This window comes from Notolepis coatsorum (assembly GCF_963971535.1).
Source record: "Notolepis coatsorum genome assembly, chromosome: 5".
In the NCBI taxonomy this organism is placed as follows: domain Eukaryota; kingdom Metazoa; phylum Chordata; class Actinopteri; order Aulopiformes; family Paralepididae; genus Notolepis; species Notolepis coatsorum.
In genome coordinates, this window is record NC_140169.1 from 160,298,723 (window position 1) to 160,322,082 (window position 23,360).

General features: G+C 42.0%; 1 protein-coding gene across 2 annotated transcripts in view; it reads left to right on the forward strand.

Moving 5' to 3' along the window:
* The window catches only part of LOC311229294 (serine/threonine-protein kinase tousled-like 1-B), a 127,572-nt gene that overhangs the window by 71,832 nt on the left and 32,380 nt on the right, over window positions 1–23,360 (forward strand). Inside the window, exons 4-9 of one of the 2 annotated variants that reach the window (XM_084315367.1) lie at window positions 8,162–8,200; window positions 9,981–10,056; window positions 11,674–11,717; window positions 12,454–12,555; window positions 14,076–14,162; window positions 16,953–17,045. In XM_084315367.1, the coding sequence (XP_084171493.1) occupies window positions 8,162–8,200; window positions 9,981–10,056; window positions 11,674–11,717; window positions 12,454–12,555; window positions 14,076–14,162; window positions 16,953–17,045 (441 nt within the window). The remainder of the gene's footprint in view (window positions 1–8,161; window positions 8,201–9,980; window positions 10,057–11,673; window positions 11,718–12,453; window positions 12,556–14,075; window positions 14,163–16,952; window positions 17,046–23,360) is intronic. The other variant, XM_084315368.1, reaches the window with a different exon arrangement.

The following is a 23,360-nucleotide window of genomic DNA, read 5'->3' on the forward strand; positions in this document are numbered from 1 at the left end:
CATCTGTAGACCTACTTTGAAATAAAACCCTGAACTATGCAGCTCTATTTGAGTCCTTCCCTTATTTGTGGAAAATCTATAAAATAAAAAGTTAATTTTTCGTTGTTCGCAAATCGCACCACATATCGGGCATACAGGTAAGCCTGCATCGTTAGTCGTGAAAGCAAATTAATCTGTCCATGCTGAATTAAACCCTCTATTTTCCTCTTATCCATGGTTAGCTTACTGGGGGGTCGGAAACTCAAGATTAGCCACTTGCAGAAGGCAGGGAGAGGCGCGGGGTGTGACGTACTGTATATTTTAGTTGATGAAATATTTTTGTTGATGAAATATTTTTTCATTTCAGTGTCACAGTATGACATCGATCTCCAAATTTTTCTTTTTTTGGGCGGCAGGGAGCCGCAGCTGATTGGCTAAAGAGCCGTATGCGGCTCCGGAGCCGCAGGTTGCCGACCCCTGGACTAAGAGGTTGGCAGTCGACTATGGCTCCTTTCGATCGATTAGTCGACTATTCGACTAGTCGAGGTCAGCCCTAATAATGTGTCTGTGGGTGTATATATATATTGCCGGCCAATTGAAATTGTAGAATTGTGGAACAGAACCCCTGGTCCTGCTTTACTATAAAGGAGCCCCTTGTTGATGAGATGTTCACACTGTGGGGCGTGGAGGACGATGGCGGCTAATGTAGCGTGAAACACCCACAGTTGGCAGAGTTAAAACTGTGTGTGGGATCTCTGAAGGATGACCAATCCCCACACACTCTCCAATCCCTACACACTGACCAATCCCCACACACTGACCAATCCCCACACACTGACCAATCCCCACACACTGACCAATCCCCACACACTGACCAATCCCCACACACTCTCCAATCCCTACACACTGACCAATCCCTACACACTGACCAATCCCCACACACTGACCAATCCCCACACACTGACCAATCCCCACACACTGACCAATCCCCACACTGACCAATCCCCACACACTGACCAATCCCCACACTGACCAATCCCCACACACTGACCAATCCCCACACACTGACCAATCCCCACACACTCACCAGTCCCTACACACTGACCAGTCCCTACACACTGACCATTCCCCACACACTGACCAATCCCCACACACTGACCAGTCCCTACACACTGACCAATCCCTACACACTGACCAGTCCCTACACACTGACCAATCCCCACACACTGACCAATCCCTACACACTGACCAGTCCCTACACACTGACCAATCCCCACACACTGACCAATCCCCACACACTGACCAATCCCTACACACTGACCAGTCCCTACACACTGACCAATCCCCACACACTGACCAATCCCCACACATTGACCAGAAGATGCAGCTGATAATCCTTTATTGACCCCTTGGGAAAATTCAGGTGTCATGGCAGCATGGAGGAGGGGGGAGGGGAGGTATGGGCAGGGTTGTAGTAGCCAGGGCAGGGTAGTTGGGAGCCACAGTGGCTCAGGAGGTAGAGAATGGTAATCCGGAGGTTCCCGGTTCGATTCTCGGGCAGCGTGTCGAAGTGTCCTCCTTGAGCAAAACACTTAACCCCTAATTGCCCCTGATGAGCAGGTTGGCACCTTGCATGGTCGCCTCCGCCGTCGGTGTGTGAATGTGAGTGAATGGGTAAAATGTGAGAACAAATTGTAAAGCGCTTTGGATAAAAGCTGCTATATAAATGCAGCCATTTACCATTTTAGTAGTATAAAGACATAAATATAGGCAATATATTATAAATGATAACATACATTATTAACAATATAATTTACTCTTTACCTTTCAGTGTAATGAACGGTGCAGATAAGGGTCTGTAGCCCTATCCGTTATATTACACGTTACAATAAATATGGGCAATAAAACAGTTAGAATCTGAATATATACTATGAGTAAGTATGTATTAATTCATTTGATTAATGGTGATTAAACTATGCATGCATTAAATGGTTTTAACGGCCCAATCGGAACAGAGCATTCCCCCAGACCATGGTATAAAGGATATACGATGCACTTGTGTGTTCACTCCACTCTGGGCATAATTGACCTGAAACCCTTTGAGACGGAGAGGTCAATTGACCTCATTCAGAGTTGACGTGCTAAAATAAGCTCCATGATTTGACCTGCAGTAGCTACATCTTTATGTTTGATACATCCATACATCCATTTTCAGTTTGAAATGGGAATGGACCCGTAAGGGGTTAACCCTGATCGTCATTTATTTGTTTATTTAAAGGATCCCCATTGGCCGTAGCAGAGCAGTATGCTAATCTTCCTAGGGTCCACACACAATCAACATTACAACAAGTAATACATTAATACAGTAAATAGAAAAAGATGTAACAATTTTATTTTGTATAAATAAGTAAAATTAACAGAACATAGAATTATTAATACAGTAAAAAATATAACAAATCCAGTTTAACCCAAAGAGAGAGTATAAGCGTCCAATCAACCCAACTAACCAAACAAAGAAAATTAAACAACCTGTCAAACACTTAATAAATGCATCTTCAGTCTCTTTTTGAACAATGTTTAGTTTTCTTTTCTTATATCACGGATATCGAGAGGTGAATGATTCCAAATGATACTGGCTCTATTATACTGGCTCTATAAAGCTCTATTATACTGGCTCTATAAAGCTCTATTATACTGGCTCTATAAAGCTCTATTATACTGGCTCTATAAAGCTCTATTATACTGGCTCTATTATACTGGCTCTATAAAGCTCTATTATACTGGCTCTATAAAGCTCTATTATACTGGATCTATACAGCTCTATTATATTGGATCTATAAAGCTCTATTATACTGGCTATAAAGCTTTATTATACTGGCTCTATAAAGCACTGTTCTTTTCAGGAAGTTAGTTCATTCATTTATTTGATTTATTTTAAATGTTTTGGACTTCATGGTGTTTTTGTTTTGTTCTTGATTCATTGTGATGTTTCTTCTTGACTTGTTTAAAGAAGACGTGTCCGGCCCCATGGGGACATTAACGTGTGTTGTCGGGCCTCACAAATACATTTGATTTGAGTTCTTGGTTTGGCTCTCACAATATCACCATTGTCAGCCTTTCTGGTGTTATGGTTATGAACAGTATTAAAAAAAACGATTTGATCTAGCCAGAACTGAGGTTTATGTGTTTGCAGTGTATTGCTAAGACATGCCCCTGTGCTTGAGGTCAGCACAGTGTCTGGTCATATAATCAGCATGTAGCCTATTTGAGATGGTCCTTTATTTAATAGTTGTTCCGATGTTCGCTCGCAAATCCCCTGCGTCTCCTTCCTCAGACTCGACAGGACGCGTGAACACTTTAGGCAACCAACATGCGCTTCCGCGTTGCTCTGAATTGCTCTGATTGGCAGAGCGCGCGCATGAGCATGAGCCGCGACGCGCTCCTCAGAGGCAGGAATACTAAGCTCCCCCTTAAGCTCCAGGAGAGAGGCTGAAAACCTGCAGTTCTTGCCCGACTGATGGGAGCCGAATCCCGGATCCGATTTTTCTGATGAATACCCCCAAAACATGGAGGTCCCGAACGCATGGACGTATTGATTGCGCCGTAACGAATCATTAAAAAAATATACCGTTAACTGGAATGTGTTGTGCCTTTACACATATGTTGGATTATGTAATTGGTTTGTCATGACAAACTAATAAAAAATCGCGATTTACCCGGTGGCTACAACAACACACAGTGACGTGCAAACCGCAGTCACGTAAGGGGCTAGTAGTCACTGTGTGTTGTTGTAGCCACCGGGTAAATCGCGATTTTTTTATTAGTTTGTCATGACGAGAAAGTGAATTGAAGTGGATGTTCTGGCTCTTGATGATGTGAGCATTATGGCTGCGTTCACACTGCAAGCGACAGTGGCCCAGATCTGATTTATTTTACTTGTATGTGACTGATGTGTGAACGGCACAAATCGCATTGGAATCTGTTTTCAATGCTGATTTGGGCCACTTTCAGATGTAGTAGGGCTGTCGCGGTAACCGCATCACCGCAATCCCGCGGTGTGTCAAGGGACAGAACAGACAACCGTGACATCTGCGGTAAAAAAAAAGAAGAAAAAGGGCCGTCATCATTTTGAACTCTGTTCATTTAATGACTAGATTGCCTCGTGCGTCCGTTTTCCAGTAGCATGAGCTAACTTCACGTTTCCATACAGTTTACAACTCACAGATGAAATCAGGATTTATTTTCATATCCCGGACTCGAGCCCCCAATGTATACCTTTTCCTGTATTAATCTGAACCATAGTAGAGTACAGGGGAGCGTTCTCCTAACTCCCGGGCCGAAGTGCCGGTAATGTAACGTGCTTGTTATAACTAGCCGGACTTGGGGGTAATTCCCTCTGTAAGGTGGTGACAGTAAACACTGTTCTCTCAAGGACTGGGCATCTATTTACGTTTGCAGCTCTCTATTCTTAATGTTATTGACTAACGTTACACGCAAATTAGTGCTCCCTCTCTCTACCGTCCCCGCTGTTCGTTAGCTATAGGCTAGCTATCTATAACGTTAGTGTAGTCCCGAGTGTAGCGGGGATGGTAGAGAGGCAGCACTTAGTTTCCCCCAATGATGAACAATGATGACACAAGTTGTGATATTTAACTAGCTATGTATGTGCATTCAAATTCACTAACGTTAAAATAGTGTTATAATAACGGTAAATGTTCGCTCAAATAACGTTAGTTTTAAGTTGGAAAAAATGACAACGTGTTTTGTGTATTCCACTAAAGGGCGATTATCACAGAATATTTTTTCTTTTCCAAAAACGTCCGTTTTTCAAAACGGTATAAAACGGAAATGTACCGATGAAAAAACAATCCGTTTCGTACATGTTGACTGCAAGCAAGTCATTGATAAGCGACGGGCGTATTAGACACATAGCCATAATATAGAATATAGAAATAGGTCCGCGAAAATCATGAAATATTGGAAAATCAGTCTAAAAAGGCTGGCATTCAAGCGATAAATCGTGCGCCCCCTGCTGGCACTCAAAGTGTTAATAGAAGTGCGGTACCACCGCATTCTGCGGTGATTAGCCACACACACAGCCGCGGTGAGAAAATGTCATACCGCGACAGCCCTAAAATCCTAAATCGGATACAGGTCTGCTTTTTCTTTTACATTTTTTTTAAAGTCAATCTGAACAGTCATGCGACTTTCATGTCACTCGAGATTGACATTTGGCGCAACTCTTTGTCCATCTTCTGTATTAATTTGCGCTTGCGGGTCGGTTCAGGAGTGTGACCAGTTCACACTGGAATCTGATATCGGACACCTTTTTAAAAATATAATGTGAACAGCCAAACAAAAAAGAACCGATCTGAGGAATAAATCAGAATTGAGCACTAAGGCCTGCAGTGTGGTCGGAGTCTATGAGGAATACATCAGAATTGAGCACTAAGGCCTACAGTGTGAATAGAGCAATAATTCTCTATATACCGTATATATATATTTATTCTTACTGTGTGTATACCGTAATTCCTCTAATAGTAACCGGGTCTCAAATACAAGCCGGGTCTCTATTAATGGCCGGGTGCGCTCTTGAGCTAAGCAATTATAAGCCGGCCTCCTAATACAAGCCGGGTTACTAATATACTGAGCTGCATACTGAGCTAGTTACTTGATTTCACTTTGAAAACGTTGAAATGACCAGTGACCACCTGTAATTGCACGGTTTACTATTTCATACAGTACTTGGTTTCAATAAATGAACCCAGTACATTTTACTGGGTTCAAACTGACACAAAATGTTGATTTATTCATTATGATCCGTTTGAAAATTTGAAATATAGGCCTCCCTCTTATACAGGCCTCCTCCTAATACAAGCCTGGTACCCGCTACAGTTGAAACAAATACAAGCCGGGGTTACTATTAGAGGAATTACGGTATATCAGTCTGTACATACGTGCATATTATCCTTTTTACATATCTGTAGACACTATATATATCTGTACTAGGGCTGTCAGTTTATCGTGTTCATTAGATTAATTAATTACACGAAAAATTATCGCGTTATGAAAATTAACAACATTTTTAATTTTTTTTATTTTTTTTATCATTCATTCCATAAGAACGTAGAATAAACATTTACTATGTGTTTTTGTGTAATTTTTTGCTAGTACGGTCGTGGAATTGGTATTACATTTTGCTCCCAAGTGGTATAAAAAGGTCTTAAAGGGGAACTATCTTATAAATGGCCTTTTTGAGTGTTTAGCATTGTTTCCTAGCTATGTGAACTTATATTAATATGATCTATGTCTCAAAATTCTCATATTGGCGCATTCTTCCAATTCTCCTCTCACAATATTCACCCTCACTGAACTGAGTCATTTGAAAATGTGCGCGATATGTGATGTCAGAAAGACACCGCTGCATGTTAATGTTGAGATACAAGAACAGCTGCACACAGTGGTTGGAGCCCAGGCTCAAAACGGCTCGAGATCTTGAGGTAGAAAAATGCTGTTTTTGAGGACTTGATTAGAAATACAAAACAATGAATAAAAAAATATATATATATTACAGGTGTTCCATAGACTCACAGGAATTGTGTAAAAGTGCCCAAATAGTGAAAGAAATAGTAAAATAGTTCCCCCTTTCACTGCCGCACTACCAAAACGGTTAACCCTTTCACTGCGACAATACACAGAAGAAAGAAAAATACACTATATAGAGAATTTATAAAACATAGAACTAAAGAGGCAGAAAATAAATATAAGAAATATAAAAATAAGTTGACTAATATTATGAGTAAGAAGGATCATTATAGTAGAATATTAGATAACAACAAATATAATATTAAAGGTGTTTGGAATATATCAAATGGTATTATCAGGAATGGATCAAGACAAATAAACTATCCTCAGTATTTTATCGAAAATGATCAAACTATTAGCAATATGGATGATGTGGTTAACAACTTTAATAATTGTTTTGTAAATATTGGACCAGAATTTGTGGGAAAAATCCCAGAACCAGTGACTCCTGAAGACATAAAAGACAATTATATTGAAAGAAATCCTAGTTCAATGTTTCTGGAAGCGGTAGATGAAAATGAAATTATAGAAACTACTAATAAATGTAAAAACAAGACATCTACAGACAGTAATGAAATAGATATGAAAATAGTAAAACATTTCATTAGTGGGATTTCAAAACCACTCACGCACATCTGCAATTTATCATTCAAAACTGGTCGATTTCCAAATAAAATTAAAATGGCAAAAGTCACTGTTCAAGACTGGAGATAAACACCACTTCACAAATTATAGGCCTGTTTCTCTACTTCCACAGTTTTAAAAAATATTAGAAAAACTCTTCAACAACAGATTAGATAAATTCATTGATAAACATAATTTACTCACCGATAGCCAGTATGGATTCAGAACACACCGGTCAACATCACTAGCATTAATATAACTCATTGAAAAAATCACAAATTCCATAGATAAATGATCTTGTGGAATTTAAAACGGCACAATTAATGTATAAAGCAAAAAGTCATGCATTTCCAAGAAACATTCAAGAACTGTTCTTTGATAGGGAGGGGGGTTATAATCTGAGGGGAGAACACAATTTAAAAGTGCTAAATGTACGCACTACCATGAGAAGACACTCCATCTCTATGTGGAGTGAAACTGTGGAACAGTCTAAATGTGGTGCTAAAGCAATGTCCAAACATGAGACAATTCAAACTGATGTATAAGGAAATTATGTTCACAAGGTACAGGGATGAGGAAGGGACTTGATATTCACGGGGTGTTTACATTTTTATTTTATTTCTTTCATGTTTTACATATATAGTTTTAGTTTTTTTGTTTTGCATATATATATATTTTATGTTTTAAAATAGTACACTCATTTGAGTAGTGGAAAAGGGGTAGGATTAAATAAGTGTATACTTCTTCCTACTCCTTTTCGAACATGTAGATTGAGTTGTTTTGCTTTTGTTATTGTTTGTTTGTATTCATTGCATGTTCGAAATAAAGATTTCAAAGGTTAACCCTTTCACTGCCACACAACAGCCGTCGGTTGTGTGATAGTAAAGGGTTAACCTTCTGTCGTGTGGCAGTGAAAGGGTTAAATGTAACCTGTTGAAACCGGCAGTAAACGCCCATCTCTCTCCGTCCACAGGGGTCGGACGTGAAAAGGGGCAGCTCTCCTGCCTATTCGGTGAGTGGAATTCACTTTGCCGCTGAATGCCAAACATTACGGGAACAAGCGGATTGTGTAATAATGATGTCGTCATTACTTTACTCTCTGATGCCATCAGACTTTACAATGTGCATCACTGGGCACAGGGTGACCGTTACCATCTTCCTGGACTTTTACTTTTAAAACAACACTGTTCAATATTACACTTACTGTACACTTACTGTAGACCTCTGTATATTTTTACTGTATATTTTATACTAGAATGTATATACATAATATACGAAAAGTGAATCCTGGTCCGTACTCTATTATTAGTATCTTAATCTTAGGCCTATTTATTCGTATTCGTAGGGCTTGCGTCCACCTACCGCATATTTCTGGGCGCAAGCGTCTTTTTTCAATTGTTCCCAATGAGGACGGAGCGTATGCGGCCGCACGCGCCCGCCTATAGGAAATGCGCTACGGTTGGCTTCTTTTTTCAGTGCGTTTCACCTTTTTTGTGCGGCCGCAACCGTGCGTTTAAAGTTGAAAACTTCTGAACTTTTCAAACGTTCAGCATTTTTTTTTCTCTCAACGCAAGCACTTCATCCCAGCGTTTTTCAGCTGGAAATGTGCGGTAGGTGGACGCAAGCTCTTAGGCAATTTGTTTTGTTATTCTTATTCGTGACTTTGTTCTGTCTAAATGTTTACTGTGAGCGATTTGTAGTGTAAAATGTCCCTCGGGATGATTAAAGTATTTCTATTCTATTCTATTCTATTCTATGTAGTGATGCATGATATATCGGCCGCCGATATAATTACGGCTGATATGGTCATTTTTTTTTACACATTGGTATCGGTCCGATGTCAAGATAGGGCAGATAAAAAAATAAAAGGTTTTGCTCTTAAATAGTTTATCAGTCATTTCTGAAAATAAGTTGCAAAAGTAAAAAAAATAAAAAATCGTTTTGGAAAATAGCTCTTTATTTGATTATCATAAAGTGTTTTCTATACAGAGATATCGATTGGTAAATATCGGTATCGGCCAGAACAGCAATATTAATATCGGGTATCCGCCACAATTTTCACATCGGTGCATCACTAATTCTATGTAACTGTGGCACGGCGGTAAAAGTGAGTTTCTATAGACCTGTTGTCTGTATACGTCAGACTCTGTGCACGCGCATCACCACAGCAGAAAGGAACGTAATCTTGGTCAAAACAACGGGGCAGCCTACAACATTATTTGCATTTGTTAGCCATGCTAGTGATCTAAACAATCAATCCATGCCAAAGCTAGATATGTAAAAGGTGAAAGACTCACACTCACAGCCATGCTGCAAAATGACACCCAGCCGTTTTCATTTGAAACTACTTTTAGTCAGGGGGGGAGTTTCTCCATAGAGCCCTGTCGTATTATTTTAGCGCAGCATCTTGCGCAGGTCCAAGGCAACTTAGTCACGTGACCCATTGAGATACAAGATCGGTTTGGGAGAGGGAGGTAAGGGGTTTTAGATTGTGTGTTGTGAAGTTTAGACTTCAGAGAGGGAGAGTAAAGTACAGAAAAAAAGGTACCGTTGGGTACCGGTATCGATTCCCAGGTAAAAAGAAACATTTTCAGGCTCTGTGTCCCGAACAGACCCATCGCGTAGGCCAGATGCAAGCCGCATTTTACAATAAGCCTCTGTGGGGCTGGTTAAAAAAAATTATAATCGCAAATGTAATCGCAATCGCAATATCTGTCGGAAAAAAATCGCAATTAGATTATTTCCCAAAATCGTGCAGCCCTCGTCTATATCGGGTCTCTGTTCTCTTCCAGACTCCGGAGAAGAAGCAGTCTGAAACCTCCCGGGGCAGGAAGAGGAAACCGGAGACCCAGTCGGAGAGCAGCCAAGGTAGAACCCTGACGCGCCGCCCGGCCGCCGTGCCGCTGGATCCAGTTATCTTCTGGATTATGACTCCATTCCTAGAGCGATTCACAAACACTGTAATCGTAACTACCTACCTCATACCATATAGTCCACCCATATCACACCGTATCATAGCATTTACTAATAGTGCTGTATATACCGTGTGTGTATGTATTTATATTTACTGCATATACTTATCCATATCTGTCTGAAGATACCTGCATGTACTATCATTCTATATACTTGCATATAACCCATACAACTCTGTATGATAGCATGTACAATAATGCTGTATATACCATAATCATTTATTCTTATTGTATGTATATTAGGGGTGTAACGGTACTCGTATTCGTCCCGCGAATTTACGGTACGGCCGTCACGGTGCGGTACGTGCTGCCATACGAGGAATATGCCCCACAGCGCGCACACACACACACGAGTCCCACATGCAGGCACTCGCGAGGTCCGTGCGAGAACAGCGTGCGTGGCCGGGCACACCGAGTCAGACTTCAGTTCAGAGCGGGCGAAAGTGCACAGAGAAAGGCACATTTTACATTGGAACAGCTGCAGGGTCATTACAATTTTACAGTTTTCTTTTGTTTTCTTGTTCGCCCAATAACGTTAACCAAATGAAACCAATGGAAAGAAACACACACGCATCGCCGGCACACACACGCACACACGCGCCAACAAACACATCAACATTCTCCCCCGCCGGACTCACAGGCACAATCAAAAAAACAAAAATAAAACATACTTTTCCGGACAGATCATCTGAGCTCCACTGTGTTTAAATCCAAATAATCCTCTGCCATTGTTGTAATATGTCATCTGTTCTCTAGTATTCAGACTCGTCGTGAAGTTAAATTCTCTCTAGAAGTGAAACTGAAACTTAGCAAGGATAAGTTGTTAAAGGGGCAGTAGGCAAGTGGATGCCTGAACACAGAATGACACCAGTATCACTGACTACCACGGCAAGCCTATAGAAAATTATTCTATTTAATAATAATAATTATAATAATTATCATAAATATATATAAAAAAATATATATATATAATAATAATAAAAAAAATCTTTTTATATTCACAATAATTATTATAAATATTTTTTTTCTGTTGTACCGAACTCGTACCGAACCGTGACCCCAATACCGAGGTACGTACCGAACCGTGGCTTCTGTGTACTGTTACACCCCTAATGTATATATATATACAGTACCAGTCAAAAGTTTGGACACACTTTCTCATTGAACTGAATATCCACACCTGTCTGTGTAGATACTATATATGTACATATCCCTTACCTACTCTTACTAGTTACGCTGCTGGCCAGTATGACTTTACCATAGTGTCTTTATACCTGTATCACTGTACATATTAATACTACAACTCTGTACATACATCTGATTAGCACTATACTCAGTAGTACTAATTTATACATTTTATACCAAGTTTAATCACCTGTACATTGTATATTACTGTTGCACTTTACTGTTATATTTGCACTCTGGTTGGATGCCAAACCTCTTTCCGTTGTACTGTACCTGTGTGCTGTATGATGACAATACATTTATAATCTAATCTCTCTCTCTTTCGCAGGAAAATCGATTGTGCGAGGACCTAAAATTAGTGATTATTTTGATGTAAGTTTTAACTTTTTTTTTATAAAAATAAAAAAATATGTAATTGTGTCTCGGGAGGGAGGCAACAGTTGCGATGGGAAGAACAAGAAAAGAGGGCGTGGTTTGAGATGGGTTGTTTTGTGACACGTAAATACCCTTCCAGCGCCCCCGAGCTTGTGCTCCGGCGAGGACGGCTCACACGGCGAGGACCAGGAAGGAAGCCGGGCCATATTCGACGACCGCTGACTCCCGTCATTACAGGGGGGGGGGTGACGAGTTAAAGGGACACGCGCTTCACTGCCGCGCTACCAAACGGTTAACCCTTTCACTGCCGCACTACCAACCGGTTAACCCTTTAACTGCTGCACTACCAAACGGTTAACCCGTTCACTGCCGCACTACCAAACGGTTAACCCTTTCACTGCGACAATACAGAAGGTTAACCCTTTTTTACTGCCACATGACAAGGCGTTAACCCTTTCACTATCACACTACAGATGGTTAACCGTCTGTAGTGTGATAGTAAAGGGTTAACCTTCTGTAGTGTGGTAGTGAAAGGGTTAATGTTTTGTTCCAGTACGACACCAGTACCCCTCCCGGCTTCCTCCGAGCCGCGAGCCACTCCGCAGAGAGACGCGTCTCTTAACGCGATGGCGACGCGGGGGAATAAAAAAGGAGCCTCTGTCGCAACAGGTGGTTGCCGAGCAACTATGATGTCACTCGGCAGGGCGATGATGTCACTCTGTTCTCTCTTTAGTTCCAGGCAGGAAACGGCTCCAGTCCTGTGAGAGGCCTCTCCCCTGTGATCCGCTCCTCGCCCCAGAACTCACATTCCCACTCTGCTCCTCAGGGCTCCGCTGTACGTTACTAACCCCCCCCCCCCCCAACACTGCATTTAGTTAGGGTATCTGCGGGGTACTAAAAAGTATTCAATTCATAAGTCTCAATTGAAGGCCTTAAAAGTCGTGAATTGAATTTGCGCAGGTATTCGATTTTTTTTCCCGCGGGGCTACTGGGAGCGTGGTGTGTCTGGCGAGAGCTTGTAGGGAACGTGCAAGCATTTTAAATTTGCACACAAGTTCTGCAAGTGCAAGCCGCCAGTTCAGTGTCGCTATGCTTTTTTTTCTTTTTTTATTATTATTATTTTTTGCATGGTCGTGAAATTGGAAGTGGCATTTAAAAAGTCCTAAATTGAACTTTCTGAAACCTGCAGATACCCTGGAATTGTAATGAAATCCAGTTTCCAACTAGGGATGGGCGTGAGTAATTGATCACTGGAGTACTTTCAACTGAACTTGAGTATCAAGTATTTTAAGGGTGCTGGACATTTTATTTATTTGGTTACCACCCAAAAGATTTTTGCCACTGAAACCAAAATCTCGCTCTGAAATCCCGCAAGGCATGAGTTGTTGCAGGAAGACAACAACTGGAAGCTGTGGAGCACGAGAGCTGACGTCGTATATCCAGCCTCTCTGCTAGCGTTACCGCTGTGGAGAATGAGAGCTAACGTCTTATATCCAGCCTCTCTGCTAGCGTTACCGCTGTGGAGCATGAGAGCTAACGTCTTATATCCAGCTTCTCTGCTAGCGTTACCGCTGTGGAGCACGAGAGCTAACGTCTTATATCCAGCCTCTCTGCTAGCGTTACCGCTGTGGAGCACGAGAGCTAACGTCTTATATCCAGCCTCTCTGCTAGCGTTACCGCTGTGGAGCACGAGAGCTAACGTCCTATATCCGGAAGACGGTACTCTATCTGGAAGACGGTACTCTATCTGGAAGGCGGTACTCTATCTGGAAGACAGTACTCTATCTGGAAGACATTAGACATTACTCTATCTGGAAGATATTACTCTATCTGGAATACATTACTCTCTGGAATACACTACTCTATCTGGAATACATTACTCTCTCTGGAATACATTACTCTCTCTGGAATACACTACTCTATCTGGAATACATTACTCTCTCTGGAATACATTACTCTATCTGGAATACATTACTCTCTCTGGAATACATTACTCTCTCTGGAAGACAGTACTCTATCTGGAAGACATTACTCATACCCATCCCTACTGACAGAAATCACACATGCCATTGGGCTGAGGCCTTCACCCAGAGCTCCTTCCACCACCCATGAATTCATACATTCTTACTAGGGCTAGCCCCAGTGGGAATCAAACCCCCGACTAACCCTGGCCGTCGTGGTGCCACAGTTTACCCGTAGAGTTGCTTGGGACGCTCTTATAAAAAATCTATAAAAAAAATAATAGCACTTGAAAGCATTCGTTTTTTCGCTACACTAGAATCCAGACTGATCAGTTCTACCGATGTCGCCTCCTCTTCTCTTGCGTGTGACTCATGTGTTGTTTCTCTGTTCCAGGCGAGGCATGATAGCTCATCTCCTACTAGTCTGTCTTTTGGGGACCAGATGATTCATCCAAAGCAACTAGCAAGCAAATGTGTCCAGGTGAGCACAGCTACTAACTAGCACTCAAAATGTGTCCAGGTGAGCAGTGAGCACAGCTACTAACTTAGCAACACAAGGATTCAACACACACACACACACACACACACACACACACACACACACACACACACACACACACACACACACACACACACACATGCAGAGCATTGAATAAATACACACAGAGCATTGAATAAACTCACACAGGCCTAACTGAAGCATATTTTCTTCCCTGCTTAATTTTTTTTATTTGTTGTTGTACCTCTGCTCCTATTGGAGCCCAATGTCTCTCCTGAATGAGTGCACAGTCCTCATTGCCCGGCCCAGACAAATGAAGACGATGTAGACTTCAACCATTGCATTACCTGGTTATTCCACGTGATTTACTTATCTCAAACACGCCCTCTTGTTGATCCTCCAATCACAACTGTTGGAAGCAACAGTTATGATTGGAGGATCAAGAAAACAGGGCGGGATTTGCAATAAGTCAATTGTACGTGGTTAAGTCTACACCAGGGGTCTCAAACTCAATTTACCTGGGGGCCGCTGGAGGTAGAGTCTGGGTGAGGCTGGGCCGCATCAAATATTCCACAAAAAAAAGGTTTCAAGTATTCAAAAAAAAAAGTACAACTGATCCAATCTTTAGCAATAACATTTCAGAACATGAACAGTTCTTCAGAACATGAACGGTTCTTCAGGCTTCTCAGTGGTGTCAGTGGACTCATCCACAGATATGGAAATGCACTGTGCATTTTTTGTATTCTATCACAAAGCTGTTTATAAAAAAAATAGGTAAAAACCATATTATGCGTTTTCATCAATAAGTAAATGCCCCAATTTTTTTTATAGATTGGGGGCCCCACATTTTTTAATAGATTGGGGGCCCACAAATTGATTATTTCATGGGGCCCAGAATCTCCAGCTACGCCCCTGGCTGGGACTTTTTCCGTCCATTCACCTTTGAATTGCAGTCGACTTTTCTTTTACTGACCATCTTTGAAAATGCCATATTTTTCTGCTGCCTGCTGGCGAAAATAGGCTAATAGCTACATTTATCTCACAGAGATAAAACTGGGAGTGAGTTTACTGGGAGTGAGTTTACTCCTGACCTGGATTATAGGAGAGGACAGCAGGAGACGCACACACCACTGATGATTAACGGGGCTACCGTGGACGGGGTGAGCAGCTTTAAGTACCTGGGGGTCCACATCTCAGAGGATCTGACATGGTCAACACACATAGACACAGTAGTAAAGAAGGCGAAACAGCGCCTCTACCACCTGAGACGGTTAAGGAAGTTCAGAGTATCGGGGAAGATACTCCAGTCCTTCTACTCAGGAGCTGTAGAGAGCATCCTGACCGGAAACATCATTGCCTGGTATGGAAACAGCACGGCACAGGACAAGAAGGCCCTACAGAGAGTGGTGCGCTCAGCCGAGCGTACCACGGGTATTGCACTACCTCCCCTGCAGGTTCTATACAACAAGAGGTGCAAATCCAGAGCTTGCAGAATAATGAAAGACCCCCACCACCCCAATAACAGCCTGTTTCAGCTGCTGAGGTCAGGCAGACGCCTGCGAACCCCAGCTACTAGGACAGAGAGGCTTAGGCTTAGCTTCTTCCCCCAGGCCATCAGAGTCCTGAACAATGAACATTGAGTACCACAGAACACTGAACTATCCACACATAAGCACACATGAGCACACACACGACACGCACGCTGTGCACGCTCACACACTAGCAGCCACTTTAACACTTTAACATGAGCGGGCACACACTCATGCTGCGCACACCCACACTTATTGCCAAAAGGAAAGGCCACTTTAAATCAGTATTAGCAACAGTAACAGTGTATTGCACTACCAAAGTTACCTAGCATGTCCTATATGCTCTGTAAATAACTATGTACAGATACCGAGATGTCACACCATGTTACCTGTTATTGCACAACGTTTTTTGTATTGGATTCTATTATATGTTGTACCCACTGTATTGCACATCGTTGCGGGCAAGACCACCCGCATTTCATTGTATACTCGTATGGCGTGACAAATAAAACTCTTGACTTGACTTGACTACTGTAGATGCGCTGTCAACTTTGCTCCGACTTGAACTGAAAGAGAGAGACGACATGCAGTCCGTGAAGACCCGCCCTACTCCCCTACTCTGCCTCTGATTCGCAGACTGTGGGTGAGGGGGAAAAACGCTGACGGGGACGCGTATGTGATTGGACCAGACTCGTGCACAGACAGACTGTGGCAGTGCAGGCGGACAGCGCGCAGCACTGCTCGCAGAGGAGAGAGATAGCGAGGATGCATTTGCTTCCACTTTACTTGATATCATATCACTCCGGAATCACGTTTCAACCAAGTCACTAACATAACGTTGCTGTCATGAGCCTGCGCTATGGTAGCCTACAAGTGATCAAATAAATAAAACTTCCAACTCTCGCGCAACGACTCGGCAAACAGTAGTGCACGGGCCGCATTAACACTACACTTTGATGTCCAGTAGGGGGCCGCAAAATATCGGGCCGCGAGTTTGAGACCCCTGGTCTACACTGTTCTCATTCCATACTATCCAAAATCTTAGGGAGGGCGTTTTTGTTTTACAATATATGCATGTATGTATATATATATATATATATATATATATATATATATATATATATATATATATATATATATTATTAAAAATAAATCATCACCATTCTTAGTGTATTTGTCATGCTTTGTAAATGGCTGCATGTTTTGGAATAACACATTGTTCCTCTGCTCTCTCCCACTGCAGACTGACCTTACGGGGCTGAAGTTGGCCGCCCTGGAAAGTAATAAAAATCTGGACCTTGAGAAGAAGGAGGGGAGGATAGATGACTTGCTGAGGGTGAGCAGGCGATCCAGGGTTTCTCCCTGTGTGTGTTACCAGCTTGGAGCACTCAGGAAAAATATAGAAAATAACGCACATCCTCTGTTGGTGCTGAGCCAAACTGTAAAAACAGTAATACATAAGAACAAAGCGGGGCTCGCAACTCACTTGTAGTTCCAAGGTGATTTTAATAAACAAAAAAGGCAGTAGATGCAACGTTTCGACCTTACCGGTCTTCCTCAAGCATGCATACAACACAAAATTACATCTTTTTTATACAGGAAGTGAAAAATCAGCCCCACCTGGTGATCAGGGGCGGTCCCAAGACTTGCATGATTGATACATTTTATACGTTATCTTTTCATTAGACATTGTTTTTAGGAGATTTTTTATGAGAAATATCTATACTACACACACTATTAAGACATAATTTACAGATAGGCAACAGGCAGTAGTGTGTAAGGTACAAGTCCTAGCCACTGAAAACAAAAACAAAAATGAAAAAACAAAGTCTATTGACTGTCTCCCTCTATAGGTTAAATTTATAAATAAGGTCTAATGTCAAAGTCTTCATTGAGGCCCCGTTTAGACGGAAACGCTAGCAGGTGAATCCGCAAAAATATTTTTCAGATGTGCCTTTCGTTTATACGGAAACGGCGTTTTTACGGGGTGAAACCGTAAAAAAGTGAGACCACCTTCCAGGGTGGAATTCCTAGAAACGGTAAACCTTTGCGCTCTCGTCTAAACTGTCAAAACGCATAAAACGATGACGAAAGGGTCGTCAAGGCTCTCGTCGCGCCTACTGCTTACATCACAGGCATGCGCCAGTAGCCTAGAAGCGTAAACAAAGCATGTCTGATTCTATCCATGGCGATCACCTGAAGGCTACATTGGCAGTACTTTTAAATACACAAGAATCTGTCCCGCGGCTATCGCAACTATTATGACTGGACCCACTGTCTGTGAGTGACTCTGCTTTGGTCCAATCACATTCCCCACCCACACTCTGCGAATCAGAGGCAGAGTAGGGCGGGTCTTCACAGCACGTCATGTGACATATGCGCCAATCGTGTGACAGCGGGGCTCCGTTGTCTCGAGTTGTTACAGCGTCGTCTGCACGGAGAATTCCACCCCAAAACGCTCGTCTAAACGCAAAATTAAAAGTGAAACCGCAAGACGACTTTTGCGGTTTCTGTTCAGACTTCCATCCCAAAACGCTCGTCTAAACGTAGCCTGAGTCCAGTTGGTGCCATAGTTTTAAGATAATGGATCCACCATACATTGTTTTTGTTTTCAGTGGCTAGGACTTGTACCTTACACACTACTGTCTGTTGCCTATCTGTAAATTATGTCTTAATACTGTGTGTAGTATAGATATTTCTCATAAAAAATGAATGAAAAGATAAAATTGTTACTTAATCATGTATAAAATGTATCAATCATGCAAGTCTTGGGACCGCCCCTGATCACCAGGTGGGGCTGATTTTTCACTTCCTGTATAGAAATACCGGTATGTCATTTTGTGTTGTATGCATGCTTGAGGAAGACCGGTAAGGTCGAAACGTTGCATCTACTGCCTTTTTTGTTTATTAAAATCACCTTGGAGCTACAAGTGAGTTGCGACTTGCGAGCCCCGCTTTGTTCTTACCAGCTTGGAGCACCACAGGGCCTGAGCATGGGGGGGGGGAATATAGTGCATAACGTTGGGGGGCGTCTCGGTAGTGTAGAGGTCAAAGTACTCGCCACAGGGCCTGAGCATGGGGGGGGGGATATAGTGCATAACGTTGGGGGGCGTCTCGGTAGTGTAGGTCAAAGTACTCGCCACAGGGCCTGAGCATGGGGGGGGGATATAGTGCATAACGTTGGGGGGCGTCTCGGTAGGGGCTGACCTTTGATTTTTTTTTTGGAATTGGAAGCTTCGGGGCCGAGATTCGATTTTAATTCGAAGCTTCAAAAAAAATATTTTCTTTTTATTTTTTTACTTTTTAAAGAATTATTTTTTTTATGTTGTGGGACTTGTACAGCACTTTGTTCAACTTTGTCAGTGCTGTAAAGTTTAAACCTTTTAAAATCTTAGACAAACGAAACACTTTGCTTTCATGAAATATTGTAAGCCGTCATTTGAGGCTTTATAAAAGCAGCACAATGAACACAAATCTGTCAGTGCCGAGTCCGACCTCATCTTAAATAACAAACGGCATTGCTTGTTGTAATTAACAAAGAGAGGCAGAGTTGATTTTGCAAAAAACAAATATATATATATATATTTCTTTTTTAAATAATCGAATTTAATTTTCGTATTCGAATCCCATGCCCATCGAACGAAGCTTCGAAGTATTTAAGACAGCCCTACTTGCCACAGGGCCTGAGCATGGGGGGGGAATATAGTGCATAACGTTGGGGGGCGTCTCTGTAGTGTAGGTCAAAGTACTCTCCTACCATCACAGAGACCTGGGTTCAATCCCAGAGTCTCAAAAGTCTTACATTTAACTTGAAGCCTGTAAAAAGGCAAAGAAACATGTGTATATATAACATAAACAATAAACAATTTTTTCACTAAAGGTAGTTACTTAGCTGGACAATTCACCAGTGACATATATTGGTTGGAACGTGAACGCACTACAGGTGAATGTTGTTTACCTCTCGTCTGACTTGAGAATGAATGACTCGCCGGCTGCCATGAGTGGAATGCTTTGAACACGTGATGCTCAACAACCTTGCTAACCTAGCTGACCTGAAGTCTAAACAAAGAATCCCACCACCAGCCTAGCTAACTGAAGAGAGGTTTTCTTGTTTTAAGTTGAGATAATCAGACGTTCCTTCATTGATCCCCTTGGGGAAAGTCGGGTGTCATAGCAGCACGGGGGCGGGGAGGTGCAGGTATGGGCAGGGTAGCTATTTTCTTAATCATGTTTTGCTTATTTTTCGGTTTGTTTTTTTGGTTTTAAACTCCTGCTTTTCTTTCCTTTTCTTTTTTTGCTTTATTGTCAAATGTTGTGTTTTTTGCTCTGTGAAGCACTGTGAGCTGCATTCTATGTATGAAAGGTGCTATATAAGTAAAGATTATTATTATTATTATTATTATTATTATTATTATTATTATTATTATTATTATTATTATTATTATTATTATTATTATTATTATTATTATTATTATTATTATTATTATTATTAGTGTGGGTGACCTGGCGAAGCCAGGTTGCCACCCACACTATAGTTCTTGTTACTCTAATTTATTTCTTTATTATTCCACCGATTTTGCAAACGCTACTCGTGCCAGAGCGTTCGCGCCCCATACACGTGAAAGGTATCAAAGCGACCGGCTTGCCTATGGCAACAGCGCTATTCGAACTCGTAAAGTTTCACCGCACCGTCTGGCTACGAATAGACTTTAAACGGTAACATTTCGGTCCCATTGGAAATGCATTGCAACTTAGAGTGCGAGAGCTGAAATAATCTTTTTTCCACTACCTTGGGTAAATTGCGAGAGTGATCTCAATTTTGGACGTAGAAATAAAACAAACACATCAAAACGATGACACGGCTGTCAGCCCGCTCACAAAAGAAAAATAAATGGAATTGGACATTTCTATCTCAACTGACGACCATTTCTTTGAAGGTTCTCCTGCCCATTGACCGCCATGCAAATCCACTCTAGGAATCTCTTTTTTCACACAATTTTTTACCCTTCTGTTCCGATCGCCGAAGGAGTGCCACAATATCGCACACAACCCTTTGCCTACTCGTTGTAGTGCTCCTGTGCGAGTCACAACGCTTCATCTCTTATAGTTTTCTTTTAATCAACGTGACAATGCAGTCATGCAAAGAAAATGCAGAATATGCAAGTCATTGTGATTGCATTGAGTGTGGCTCGTTGCTCATGATTGGTTCAGCCTAACAGCTGTGAGGCTCAGGGCTCATGGCTCAGCTGACCTGTCAATGACCTCATCGACTTAACCCATCATTGCCCATCACTGTGTTGCAGTACTGAATTGCTGGACAGCGCCCTCTGTCTTGCGGGTTGTGTCATTGTACTCAGTAGGGATATCCTCTTTCATTTTTCATTGGTCCATGTTGACCACCTTTCATTGGTCGATGTTGACCACTCCCCCGATCCTTAGACCACGCCCCCTTAGGCCACACCCCCTCAGTGTATCTCTTGAACCGTTTGTCGTAGAGACTTGCGGATTGTGCCATTGGTCGATGTTGACCACCTTTCATTGGTCGATGTTGACCACTCCCCCGATCCTTAGACCACGCCCCCTTAGGCCACACCCCCTCAGTGTATCTCTTGAACCGTTTGTCGTAGAGACTTGCGGATTGTGCCATTGGTCGATGTTGACCACCTTTCATTGGTCGATGTTGACCACTCCCCCGATCCTTAGACCACGCCCCCTTAGGCCACACCCCCTCAGTGTATCTCTTGAACCGTTTGTCGTAGAGACTTGCGGATTGTGCCATTGGTCGATGTTGACCACCTTTCATTGGTCGATGTTGACCACTCCCCCGATCATTAGACCACGCCCCCTTAGGCCACACCCCCTCAGTGTATCTCTTGCACCGTTTGTCGTAGAGACTTGCGGATTGTGCCATTGTACTCGGTGTAATAGTGTAATAGAGTGTAATAGTGTGTAATAGTGTGTAATAGAGTGTAATAGAGTGTAATAGTGTAATTGTGTAATAGTGTGTAATAGTGTTGCGGGTTGTGTCATTGCACTCAGTAGGGATATCCTCTTTCATTGGTCTATGTTGACCACTCCCCCGATCCTTAGGCCGCGCCCCCTTTTTGTATCCTTTGAACCGTTTGTCATAGAGACTCGCGAGAGACCCTCTCCCCCGTTGGCCGGCGGTGCACAGGCGTCACCCACACTTTCACAATTTCCCCCGCGCGGAATTGTCTAGTTATTATTATTATTAATAGTAGAAAGGCATAAATATAGGCAATAAAGAATCTGTATATATATATACTATGAGTAAAAGTAAACGGTATACACAAGGTGCATTATACACTAACTGGCACGATATACTTCATACGTTGTAGTCCGTGCAGGTTTTAGGTTTTAGTGGTCAGACGTTCCTAACAGTTCTGGAGTTCTGCAGCCGTTAGTTCTCCAGCTGCTGGCATACATACATTATTACAACTCTCATATTAGTCTTTTATATCTCTGTTTTTTTCTCTTTCATGCTTCATCTCTGCCCGCTCTCTTGTCTCTCGCTCTCGCTGTCTGTCTCTCGCTGTCTCTCTCAGGCCATGCAAAATAAATTGTTTGGTTCTGCCCATTTATGTGCGACCCAAATTTATTTTATGAGTTTGTAAAAAAATATATATATATATAATATTTTTTTTACAATACAGTTTTATTAAATCTTAGTAAAAAAAAGTGCAGTCCATGTCAATAATGACAATATTTGCACAGCTCTCTGACGTCAGGATATTTAGTGAGTAGTATTTAGGGGTGGCATTTTTAATACTAATACCTTTGTACTTTTGTAGTACAGTGTCTTTGTATTTTAACCTTTAGTATTATGGATATTAAACATGCTGGCAGAGTACATGCATCCATGTTGTCGTGAATTTTTTTATTAATTAAATAAAATAATTCCCTATCCATAGTCGCAGTGGGAAAACATTTAATAAAAAATAAAATAAAATACATTCCCTACCTACCCATGGCCTTAACTGACAACCAACAGGAACCAAATAATTTATTTTGTTAGGCCTCATGCTCTCTGTTTCTCATCTCTTTCATGTTTTGTCTCTCTCTCATGCTCTGTTTCTTTCCTTCATGTTTTGTCTCTCTGTCTCTGTCTCATGCTCTCGGTTTCTTTCTCCTTCATGTTTTGTCTCTGCCCCGCTCTCTTGTCTGTTTTTCTCTGTCGCTGTCTCTATCATGCTCTGTTTATTTCTCTCATGTTTTGTCCCCCTCTCTCTGCCCGCTCTCTTGTCTCTGTTTTCTCTCTCTCTCTCTCTCTCTCTCGCTCTCGCTCTCGCTCTCGCTCTCGCTCTCGCTCTCGCTCTCGCTCTCTCTCTCTCTCTCTCTCTCTCTCTCTCTCTCTCTCTCTCTCTCTCTCTCTCTCTCTCTCTCTCTCTCTCTCTCTCTCTCTCTCACACAAAAAAATGGCAGTGTCAGAATGTGTCATGTTTTGTGACAAGCAGCTATTTGAATGAAATTAAACTCCCCACACAGGACCACAGATGGTTTCTCTCTCTTTTATGCACAGACATGTTGAACAGTACTCTGATCGCAAGATTAGATCCTCAGGTTCCGTCTCGTCGGCTTAGTCATTTGTACGTTTGTATCTATAAAGTCAGTCCGGGTAGCCCTGTTATTT